At 43.0% G+C, this 12,967-nt stretch overlaps 2 protein-coding genes across 2 annotated transcripts in view; both read left to right on the top strand.

Annotated features, from left to right (window-relative positions):
* LOC135572066 (collagen alpha-1(XXIII) chain-like) overlaps window positions 1-12,967 on the top strand; it is a 153,341-nt gene that overhangs the window by 7,024 nt on the left and 133,350 nt on the right. The gene's annotated exons all lie outside the window — the stretch shown is intronic.
* On the top strand, window positions 6,755-10,147 carry LOC135572109 (general transcription factor II-I repeat domain-containing protein 2-like). The gene is made up of 2 exons (XM_065019134.1): window positions 6,755-9,041; window positions 9,222-10,147. The coding sequence occupies exon 1, from the start codon at window positions 7,219-7,221 to the stop codon at window positions 8,602-8,604; it is 1,386 nt and encodes a 461-aa protein (XP_064875206.1). The 5' UTR covers window positions 6,755-7,218; the 3' UTR covers window positions 8,605-9,041; window positions 9,222-10,147.

Genomic DNA, 12,967 nt, shown 5'->3' with positions numbered 1-12,967 from the left:
TAATCTCCCAGTGCAAATGAAATAACAACAACAAGCTAGCTAAGTTGGTTTTGCTACTTTAACCTGCCTGTCATATGAACGCGTCTGGTGGGGATGGCGCACGTGGATGCATGCGCAGGGCCGGTTTGGTCAAGGTGTGGTAGAGTGCCATGCAAAAGTATTCATCCCCCTTGGTGTTTTTCCTATTTTCTAGCATTACAACCTGTAATTTAAATGGATTTTTATTTGGTTTTCATGTAACGAACATACACAAAATAGTCCAAATTGGTGAAGTGAAATTTAAAAAATAACTTGTTTAAAAAAAATCTAAATAATAAAAATGGAAAAGTGGTGCATTCATATGTGTTCACTCCCTTTGCTATGAAGCCTCTAAATAAGATGTGGTGCAACCAATTACCTTCAGAAGTCACATAATTAGTTAAATAAAGTCCACCTGTGTGCAATCTAAGTGTCACATAATCTCAGTATATATACACTATATATAAATTAGGCCCTATTTATGGATATCACATGACTGGTCACAGATACCTTAAAAAGTTAGGGGCGTGTATCATAAAATCAGTCAGTATCTGGTTTTCTGGTGTGACCACCATTTGCCTCATGCAACGCAACACATCTCTTTTTTATAGAGTTGATTAGGCTGTTGATTGTGGCCTGTGCAATGTTGTCCCACTCCTCTTCAATGGCTGTGCGAAGTTGCTAGATATTGGGAACTGGAACATGCTGTTGTACATGACGATCCAGAGCATCCCAAACATGCTTAATGGTTGACATGTCTGGTGAGTATGCAGGCCATGGAAGAACTGGGGTATTTTCAGCTTCCAGGAATTGTGTACATATCCCTACAGCATTGGGCTGTGTATTACCATGTTGAAACATGACGTGATAGCGGGGGGAAGAATGGCATGACAATGGGCCTCAGGATCTTGTCACGATATGCATTCAAATTGCCATTAATAAAATGTGTTCGTTGAATGTATCTTATGCCTGCCCGTACCATAATCCCACCGCGATGTTGGGGTGGCTTATAGTAGAGAAATTAACTTTAAATTATCTGGCAACAGCTTTGGTGGACATTCCTGCAGTCAGTATGCCAATTGCACGGTCCGTCAAAACTTGAGACATCTGTGGCATTGTGTTGTGTGACAAAACTGCACATTTTAGAGTGGCCTTTTATTGTCCCCAGCACAAGGTGCACCTGTGTAATGATCATGCTGTTTAATCAGCTTCTTGATATGCCACACCTGTCAAGTGGATGTATTATCTTGGCAATGGATACATTTTCACTAACAGGGATGTAAACAAATTTGAGAACATTTTAGAGAAAAAATATTTTTGTGTGTATGGAAAATTTCCTTTGATCCTGAATTTCAGCTCATGAAACATTGGACCAACACTTTACATGTTGCGTTTATATTTTTGTTCAGTATATATTTTAGATGTCAGCATCATTTTATTTTCATTCATTTTGGAGTAGAATGTATTTTTTTATCACCAGAACTCCAGAACTGAGCTTCTCACACCCTCCACAACCTGTAGTATCAATCAATCAATCAAATGTATTTATATAGCCCTTCTTACATCAGCTGATGTTACAAAGTGCTGTACAGAAACCCAGCCTATAACTCCAAACGGCTAGCAATGCAGGTGTAGAAGCACGGTGGCTAGGAAAAACTCCCTAGAAAGGCCAGAACCTAGGTAGAAACCTAGAGAGGAACCAGGCTATGAGGGGTGGCCAGTCCTATGCTGGCTGTGCCGGGTGGAGATAAAACAGAACATGGCAAAGATGTTCAAATGTTCCTAGATGACCAGCAAGGTCAAATACTATTAATCACAGTGGTTGTAGAGGGTGCAACAGGTCAGCACCTCAGGAGTAAATGTCAGTTGGCTTTTCATAGCCGATCATTGAGAGGATCCCTACCGCTCCTGCTGTCTCTAGAGAGTTTGCTGTAGTATGCTGTGATATGTGCTTTTGTCACAACCACTGGTTATGAGGCACGGTGTTCCCGCACTGGGCACCAACCCAAATACACATACACTACATGCCAACCGCATCCATTGTTATCGGAGGCTAGGTCACTTAAGAGCCCAACCTCCCTCGGGAAGCGAAGGGGCAGGCCAGGCTGCATAGACCCACACTGGGGCTAACACCCTTCCTAGAGCTGCGTTTGATTTTAAAGCCATAATAAAACAGACAGGAAGCAACCACTGTACAGGCTCATATACAACACCACCGACACAGGGGCAATGCATGAGCCCTATAACCATTACTAATGACTAATAAATCATCAAAACTAAGCCCAGGAAATGTGTTTTCTTAAAAAGTATTTTTGAAAGTGGCATAATTATATATGTATATATATATATATAAAATAGGTGATTTAACTGTTATTGTAAACTAGATTCCAGGGGCACCACTTTTCCTGGGGACGAGGGACATGTCCCCCCCCACATTCTGAAATTGCATTTTTGTCCCTCCCCAGTTTTATCTTTGTGATAAAATGCGATAAAATGTAATGCAAAATGCGCAACAGTGTGCTTTAGGACCATGCGGACGCCTCCGAGCGGTCAGGTAGGCTGTTTGCAGTGTTTATCCGACTTGCTAAAACAGTTGAAATAATAATAATAACATTATGTCTGGAACCAATGTTGATTCAGTGGCAATTTTAACATGTAGATCTTGATGACGTAAACTCTCAAAAGGTTTTTTAAATGATTAACCACGTGACAATGATTTTGAGAAACAAAAACATGATTATTGAAATTAAATTGTGCATTTGAAAATAATCATAACTGGCACGTGGATCGGTAGAAATGGTAGGATAAATTGTAAGTTTCCCCAAACTTGAAACTCATGAGCTCCCTATGGTCTTTACCCGTGGTGATTTTAGCACGTAAACCTTGGTGTGGCAAACAAAAATGCTTTTTAGATGCATGCCAGCACAACACAACACAACACAACACTAAACAATACATTAATTGCACTTTAACGGTGACAAACGGTGCCCACAAACTGTTAGGGCCTACATAAAGCTGTCCCAAAAGCAGAGCTTTCTTTTCAGCACCATGGAGTGAATCCTTACAACTGCTACACCTGGCATCAGCGGAGCCTTGTCTGGCAGTGAAACAGTTCATTCAGCCTCATTTACTGCCTTTTTAAAAAAAAAATAGATATGGCTGAATTGCTTAACCCTCCTGTTGTGTTCGTTTCATGTTAATTAATTCTGTGTTCCTGGTCCAAAATGACCGCCCTATTATAGCTGATTATAAATCATAATAATACATATATTATCACCTAATGTGGGGTTAGATCTGTAGGCCTGTAGGCCTCATTTACCTGAGCTCATACAACTAGTTTTTGAGTAAAAAAAACATAATGTATGGATTATTTTGACTATAACAAATACTCAGATGAAACATATTGTGCTATTTATCACAGACTACTTTCTCCTCTAAGGCATTTTCACTGTAAGTTTCCTGGCCTCTCTCCTCCTCACCGACGTCATGATCAAAGATATGATCAAGAGCCTCACATACAGAATATAGTTTGGTCATTGTGCTGCCACAGAATGAATTGTGAGCAAGGCCTCAAAAAAGCTTAATATGCCAGAGCTGCGAGAAAAGTTAGATATATTATTGAAACAATGTTGCGATTGTTTGTGAGAATGCCAACCGGCGTGGTTCCCGTGGGGGAAAGATTCTATTGGGGAAAGGTTCCCGTGGGGGGTTCCATGGAAGCCAAGAAGGGGAGTGAGGTGTGAGTGTGTGTGCTCAGACATGCATACATGCATGTGGGGTCTGGGAGAGGAAGTTTGTCTATCTGATGAATGGGCATGTGCCTGAACTAAATTTTATACACTAATTGTCGTCTCACCCATTCATTTCTAATGACGGGTCATTTTTGACCGGGAACACCCCAGGTGTACAAAAGTTAAATAAAACTGATACCAACTCCACCTGCCCTGAAGGACAGGTCGCCACTGACTGGATTTCATTTGGATACCAACTGTTGGAACGCGTGTGTGTCAGTTTGTGCGCATCTCTCTAAAGAACCTTCACAACTCTTCAGAGAGCTGCTGCTATTCAGACCACTGACTGACTGACTGACTATCTCTTCACTATGTCTTTGTGTCTGTATGAAGAGCAGCTAATAAAGACGCTATCAGCCTGTCGACAGGAGGGCTTAGAGTTCAGCACTAAACGACTCCCTCATTTAGATGTGTGTCTTCAGATCATGTTGTTTTAGATGCTCTCTCACTCTCCCATTCACTGTTATTTCATCTGCTCAATGTTAAGCAGAGACAATGGGAGTGTGTGTGCCTCATATCTGGTTTATTTGTATAAGAGGAGAGAGTCTCTGTTGGGACATTCTCTGCCAGGTGAGGTGAAAGGATGTGTGATGGGGGTGGTATACACACACACACACACGTGTACACCCACCCTCCCGCCCCGCATTGCCCCGCCACTTCCCACCACACTTGGGCCCTTCTACCTCCTTGTCTCTCATCAGCCATCTTATTAAAGTTAGCTTTGTAAAACCACACTGTTTAGCGCTGCGCCAACTCTCACATTCTTTCCTTTGAAAAATAAGCAGCTGGACACAGGCAGGCAACAGGGCATCCCAACGAGGACCACAGGATTCCAGGAGAGGGACCATGTCCTGCCATGTTGGGTGGGTGGGACGGGGTGGGGCAGGATGGGGGGTGGACGGTGCCCAAGGTGCCAAAAACCTTGACAGGCAATGCCACTGTATAGCACACACACTGCCCTACATGAAAGACTGTACAGCGCACACACACACACACTGCCCTACATGAAGGACTGTACAGAGCACACACTGCCCATACATGAAGGACTGAGATTGGTTAAAATGATAAACACCCATGCAAGACTGTGGTTAGGGCAGCACACACACACACACACACACACACACAAACAAACACGCACACACACACACACGCACGCACTCACACACACACACACACACACACACACACACACACACACACACACACACACACACACACACACACACACACACACACACACACACACACACACACACACACACACACACACACACACACACACACACTCACACAGACACACACACACAGACACACACACACACACAATCCTGGCTGTTAGAAGGTGCTCCAGAATGGTAGTAAAGTAGTGATATTGGCTGTTATCCGTTGATTCCTCCAAATTATTAACTGCTGGAATTGGTTTGATGAAGTATACATTTATGGGATATCTGAGTAAAATCAGTGTGTGTATGTGTGTATGTGTATGTGTGTTCATATTTAAGCAACTGGCTTACATATGACAGTAAAGAAAAAAGAAACAAAGACAGTGAAGAGCTCCCTCCACAGAGTCCCATGCAACAATCGAGCAACATACAGCAACACAAATGAGTATTGTTTTTTACAAGCATCTCTTTAAGGGGAAGTGGACACGGGAGGTAGAGTGATGACTGAGACGTCTTTACAAGGCCAGCTCACGCTCTGAAGCCTACCGTCATGTAGTGTGGATAATAAAAGTGTGATCGTTATCCCTCGGTTTTCCCCTCTGGTTCCTCTGATTACTCTAGCAATGGCAAAAGACAGTAAGAGAGCACAAGGTCTATTGCAGCTTCCATATGCTTCGATATACATGCAACTAACCTGTACCCCTGCACACTGACTTGGCACCGGTACCCACAGTATATAGACTCGTTATTGTTATTTTATTGTGTTACTTTTTAGCATATTTTTACTTTAGTATATTTGGTCAATATTTTTCTAACTCTTCTTGAACTGCACTGATGGTTAAGGGCTTGTAGTAAAGTAAGTATTTCACGGTAAGGTCTACACTGTATTCGGCGCATGTGACAAATACGGGTTGATTTGATTTGATTTGATGGTTTCGAGCAGCAAATCAGATCCTGGCATTCAGTTTCAACAGTTTCAAGTCTTATTAGTTGTATGTACAGCATTCACATGGTATGCACCGTCCAACGAAATGCTTCCTTGCAAGTTCCTTCTCGACAATAAAAAAAAATATATATATATATACAGTGCCTTGCGAAAGTATTCGGCCCCCTTGAACTTTGCAACCTTTTGCCACATTTCAGGCTTCAAACATAAAGATATAAAACTGTATTTTTTTGTGAAGAATCAACAACAAGTCGGACACAATCATGAAGTGGAACGACATTTATTGGATATTTCTAACTTTTTTAACAAATCAAAAACTGAAAAATTGGGCATGCAAAATTATTCAGCCCCCTTAAGTTAATACTTTGTAGCGCCACCTTTTGCTGCGATTACAGCTGTAAGTCACTTGGGGTATGTCTCTATCAGTTTTCAGTTTTGCACATCGAGAGACTGACATTTTTTCCCATTCCTCCTTGCAAAACAGCTCGAGCTCAGTGAGGTTGGATGGAGAGCATTTTTGTGAACAGCAGTTTTCAGTTCTTTCCACAGATTCTCGATTGGATTCAGGTCTGGACTTTGACTTGGCCATTCTAACACCTGGATATGTTTATTTTTGAACCATTCCATTGTAGATTTTGCTTTATGTTTTGGATCATTGTCTTGTTGGAAGACAAATCTCCGTCCCAGTCTCAGGTCTTTTGCAGACTCCATCAGGTTTTCTGCCAGAATGGTCCTGTATTTGGCTCCATCCATCTTCCCATCAATTTTAACCATCTTCCCTGTCCCTGCTGAAGAAAAGCAGGCCCAAACCATGATGCTGCCATCACCATGTTTGACAGTGGGGATGGTGTGTTCAGGGTGATGAGCTGTGTTGCTTTTACGCCAAACATAACATTTTGCATTGTTGCCAAAAAGTTCAATTTTGGTTTCATCTGACCAGAGCACCTTCTTCCACATGTTTGGTGTGTCTCCCAGGTGGCTTGTGGCAAACTTTAAACAACACTTTTTATGGATATCTTTAAGAAATGGCTTTCTTCTTGCCACTCTTCCATAAAGGCCAGATTTGTGCAATATACGACTGATTGTTGTCCTATGGACAGAGTGTCCCACCTCAGCTGTAGATCTCTGCAGTTCATCTAGAGCAGTGGTCACCAAACTACGGCCCGCGGGCCGGATACGGCCCGTCAGCACATTTGGCCCGGCCCTCTGAACAATACCAGAGACGCTATCGAATTTTTTTCCTATTTGGCCTCCAGAAAAAAAATCCTAGGCCCGGCCCTGTCAAAGAGAGAACGGAATAATGGCGAAAAGGTTAGGTAAGAGAAAAATTGATTCAGAATGCAGGGTATTTAACCTGCAGTGGACAAACAATTTTTTTTTTGTTCAATGCAAAGAAAAGGCTGTTTGTCTCATCTGTCAAGAGACGGTGGCGGTATTCAAAGAATACAATCTTCGCCGACACTATGAATCCCGTCACAAAGACAAGTACGATAGCTTGCAAGGCCAAATACGAGCAGACAAACTCTCAAAGCTAAAAAGTGGACTACTATCTCAGCAGAATACATTTGTACGCCAAGCTCAGCTGAACCAGGCATCCGTTCGGGCCAGCTTTCGGGTTGCTAAACTGGTAGCAAGAAGCGGTAAGCCTTTCACTGACGGAGAGTTTGTTAAGAAATGTATGGATGCTGTCGCGGAGGAGGTGTGTCCCGAGAAGAAAGATGCATTTAATGCCGTAAGTCTGTCGGCGAGTACAATCACCAGACGCGTTGAAGAAATCGGGAGTAATGTATATGCCCAGCTGCAGCAGAAGACGAAAGAATTCGACTTTTTTTCATTAGCACTGGATGAGAGCACGGACGTGCAAGACACAGCGCAACTGCTCATTTTTATTCGTGGAGTTAGCGCAAACTTTGAGATATGCGAGGAGCTGGCAGCCCTCCAAAGTCTCAAAGGGACTACAACGGGAGAGGATATTTTTGACAAAGTGTGCCAAACCATGGAGAAGTTGGACTTGGACTGGTCAAAGCTAACTAGCATCACGACTGACGGGGCTCCTAGCATGGTGGGCGAAACTCGCGGTCTAATAGGACGCATGAACCGGGAGTTGGAAAAAAGGGGTCTCACCGCCCCGCTACGAGTCCACTGCCTAATTCACCAGCAAGCACTGTGCTGCAAAGTGTTGAAGTGGGATTCTGTAATGAAGGTTGTGGTGTCGTGCATAAACTTCATCAGAGCAAAGGGACTTAAACACAGGCAGTTCCAAGAATTCCTGTCTGAACTGGAGTCTACGCACGGAGATGTGCTGTACTACACAGAGGTCCGATGGCTGAGCCGGGGCAGAGTTTTGAGGCGTTTTTACGAGCTGCTACCCGAAATTAACGCATTTCTTCATTTAAAAGACAAAACGGTCCCAGAGCTGATCGACCCAGAATGGAAATGGCACCTCGCATTTTTAACAGACGTGACAGAAATACTTAACAGCCTTAACTTGCAGCTACAAGGCGAGGGGAAACTCATTTGCGACATGTATTCACACATAAAAGCATTTGAGGTGAAATTAGCGCTGCTTTTGGAACAAGTGAAAAGCGCAACTTCGTCCATCTTCCTGCTACCCAAAACCTGTCGACAGAGAACCCAGCGGTCCCGTTCCCAGCTGAAAAGTGCGTGGAAGCACTGGAAATGCTGAAGGCGGAGTTCGGTGTGCGATTCAGTGAACTACATGTTCATGCAAAAGAAATCCGTCTTTTTCAGAACCCCTTTGTTGCCGACATTGATGAAGCCCAGCCTTCATATCAGTTTGAGTTGGCTGAGTTACAGAACTGTGATGTTCTGAAAGACGCATTCAAGCCCAACAGTCTCATTGACTTCTATGCCGCCCTCCCAAACGACACATATCCAAACATCAAAAACACGCAATGAAAATGTCCACAGTTTTTGGCAGCACGTATATCTGCGAGAAAACCTTTTCTCGCATGAAACTGCTGAAAACCCCGATGAGATCAAGATTGACAGATGAACATTTGCATCAGTGCTTGAGACTGGCTGTAACTAGAATGGAACCTGATATTCAACTTCTCACCAGCCAGATGCAGGCCCACAGTTCACACTGATGAACATACATAGGTAAGCTCACTTTTCTGACTTGAATGAGTCATTCTGAGCATAAACAAATATAATCATAATAAAATCTACTGGGATAAAATCCATCTTTACAACCATACTGGTAGTGAAATGTATTGTGCTGTGTAGGTGCTGTATCACTTAGTTCAGTTTCTCAACCTGCTTCTTTTGTGGTTTTCACAGGGAAGTTGATGAGAGAGAGCTGCAAACAGCGGTGTCTACAAGCCTACTGGAACCTACAAAAGGATTATAAGGAAGGAACACAAGAACTTTAAGAGACTGCTCATATGTGTCAGAGAGATTCTGCTCTGACAACTGAGCTGAACTTTTATCTGTTAAGATTGTGCATGGCACGACAGAAAGTTAATGTTCCATGGCTTTTTTTTCTATGAAGAACCCAGAGAGAGTTATTTAGTTATTATTTATTTCCTGTTTTTTCTGTGAAGAACTCAGAGAGGGTTATTTAGTTATTATTTATTTCATTAATAGTGTTATTATTTGTTTCCTGACTTTTTTTCTGTAAAGAACCTGGAAAGGGTTATTTGGTTATGTGTGGCTTTCTGGAAAACAATACATTTTTTAAGCTCCCCTACGATCGTCACACTTTTTCTGTTACAAACTGACACCGGCCCCCCATCAGAGAAGGGAAAAGTTATGTGGCCCTCACAGGAAAAAGTTTGGGGACCCCTGATCTAGAGTGATCATGGGCCTCTTGGCTGCATCTCTGATCAGTCTTCTCCTTGTATGAGCTGAAAGTTTAGAGGGACGGCCAGGTCTTGGTAGATTTGCAGTGGTCTGATACTCCTTCCATTTCAATATTATCACTTGCACAGTGCTCCTTGGGATGTTTAAAGCTTGGGAAATCTTTTTGTATCCAAATCCGGCTTTAAACTTCTTCACAACAGTATCTCGGACCTGCCTGGTGTGTTCCTTGTTCTTCATGATGCTCTCTGCGCTTTTAACGGACCTCTGAGACTATCACAGTGCAGGTGCATTTATACGGAGACTTGATTACACACAGGTGGATTGTATTTATCATCATTAGTCATTTAGGTCAACATTGGATCATTCAGAGATCCTCACTGAACTTCTGGAGAGAGTTTGCTGCACTGAAGGGGCTGAATAATTTTGCACGCCCAATTTTTCAGTTTTTGATTTGTTAAAAATGTTTGAAATATCCAATAAATGTTGTTCCACTTCATGATTGTGTCCCACTTGTTGTTGATTCTTCACAAAAAAAATACAGTTTTATATCTTTATGTTTGAAGTCTGAAATGTGGCAAAAGGTCGCAAAGTTCAAGGGGGCCGAATACTTTCGCAAGGCACTGTATATATATATATATATATATATATATATATATATATATATAAGAATACAAGCATGAAGTAAATGGCTCAGTAGAATAGAATAAACATTTTAGCATAAGTATAATACAGGTAGGCACAATTTATAGTCCAATATTTACACGTGTCTTGGGGAAGGTGAGATTGTGGGGCTTGTGTTTAAATTGTGCTGTATCTAGCAATATTAAGTAAGAGTACAGTAGGAAGCAGTTTTGATGTGTGTGTGTAGCATGAATGTATGTGTGTGTGTGTCTGTCTGGGTGTGGGCTAAGGTGCAGAGAGAGTCAGTGCTGGTGGTCAGTCCATTTGAAGTGTTCAGCAGTCTGGTAGGTAGAAGCTGTCTCAGAGCGTGTTGGTATCAGACCTCATGGCACAGAGGTCTAAGGCACTGCATCTCAGTGCTAGAGGTGTCACTACAGACCCTGGTTCAATTCAAGGCTGTATTGCAACGCACAATTGGTCCAGCGTCGTTAGGGTTTGGCCAGAGTAGGCCGTCATTGTAAATAAGAATTTGTTCTTAACTGACATGCCTAGAACCTCTTAAGGATCAGACTCTTTTTTTCCATTTTTGCCTAAAATAACATACCCAAATCTAACTCCCTGTAGCTCAGGACCTGAAGCAAGGATATGCATATTCTTGATACCTTTTGAAAGGAAACACTTTGAAGTTTGTGGAAATGTGAAATTAATGTAGGAGAATATGACTCTAGGCAAAATGTAGATTTTGGCCACTAGATGACAGCAGTGTATGTGCAAAGTTTTAGACTGATCCAATGAACCATTGCAGTTCTGTTCAAAATGTTGGATCAAGTCTGCTCAAATATGCCTATTTGGTCAATATATATATATTCAAGTACATAACTGTGCACTCTCCTCAAACAATAGCATGGTATGTTTTCACTGTAATAGCTACTGTAAATTGGACTGTGCGTATATAATATATATATATATATATATAATATAATAATGTCCTGGGAAATGTTTTTGCTACTTACAACATGCTAATCACATTAGCGCACATTAGCTCAAACGTCCCGAGGGTGGGACACCGATCTTTAGAGATCTTTAAGTAATTGTAATTACTAAAATGGTTAAAAACAAAAAACAAAAAAACAATACCATCTGGCCGACGGTAAGTGAGTGAACAGTTTGTGGCTGGGGTGTGTGGGGTCCTTGATGATGCTCCAGGACTTCCTTCCTTTTTGAGTAGATATTCTTGATAAATAGGAGCACGTTCCCTCACCACCCGCTGGAGGACCTTGCAGACGTGGAAGGAACAATTCCAGTACCAGGCTGTGATGCAACCGGTCAGGATGCTCTCAATGGTGCAGTGGTAGTATTTGGAGAGGACCAAGGGTGGCATGCCACATTTCTTCAGCTGCCTTAGGAAGTAGAGGCACTGTTACATACTCTTGTCAACAGTTGGTCCATGTGAAGTCCTCGGTGATGTGGACACAGAGGAACTTAAAACTGCTGAAATTCTCTACTGCAGGCCCGTTGGTGTTGAATCGGGGCATGTTCCTTACTCTGCTTCCCGAATTCAACAATCAACTCCTTTGTTTTGCTGACGATGAGGAAGAGGCTGTTGTCATGGCACCATAACGCCAGTTCACTTACCTCCTCCCTATAGGCTGACTTCTTGTTGTCTGTAATCAGGCCAACAACCATGGTGTTGTCAGCAAACTTGATGACAGAGTTGGTGTCGTGCAAAGCCACGCAGTCACGGGTGAACAGGGAGAACAGCAGAGGGCTGAGTATACACCCCTTTAGGGCTTCTGTGTTAAGTGTAAGTGTGGAGGAGGGGTTGTTGCCAATCCTCACAGCCTGTGGTCTGCGCGTCAGGAAGTCCAGGATCCAGTCGCATAGTGTGGTGTACAAACCCAGGCCTTTGATCTTGGTGTCAAGCTTGGAGGGAACAATAGTGCTGAATGCTGAACTCTAGTTAATGAACAGCCTTCTCACATACTGTGGGTGTTCCTCTTGTCCAGATGTGTTAGGGCCATGTGAATAGCAATGGAAAAGGCATCTTCCATGGATCTGTTGGAGCAGTAGGCAAATTGGAGATGTGTCCAGTGTGCCTGGCATGCTGGCCTTAATATGGGCCATGACCAGCCTCTCAAAGCACTTCATGCTTCACTTCGGTGACCACCATGGTCACCATGGTGTTCTTGGGCACTGGGATGATGGTGGTCTCCTTGAAGCAAGTGGGGAATACAGGTTGAAGATGTCAAAGAAGACAGCTGTCATCTGGTCAGCACGCACTCTGAGGACGCGGCCAGGGATGCCATCTAGGCTGGCGGCTTTGTGACTACTCACTCTTTTTCAGAGTTTTCCTCACAACAGCCTTTGAGAGCGAATGCATGTATTCCGAAGCAGCGAGAGCCTTCCTGGATGGCTCGGTATTGTCAGCCTCAAACCGAGCATAGAATGTGTTAAGCTCATCTGGGAGGGAGGCTTTGGTGAGCACAGCTGGATTTGCCTTCTATAGCTAGAGGACTCCTGATACTGTATCGCCAGTAGTAACTATTGCATACTTCTTGACTTAACCTGTTGTCATCTAGTTCTGTCTTTTTGCTAGCTAGGGC

The sequence above is a fragment of the Oncorhynchus nerka genome, linkage group LG6 (assembly GCF_034236695.1).
Source record: "Oncorhynchus nerka isolate Pitt River linkage group LG6, Oner_Uvic_2.0, whole genome shotgun sequence".
NCBI lineage: Eukaryota > Metazoa > Chordata > Actinopteri > Salmoniformes > Salmonidae > Oncorhynchus > Oncorhynchus nerka.
This window is presented reverse-complemented; position numbering and strand designations above follow the sequence as displayed.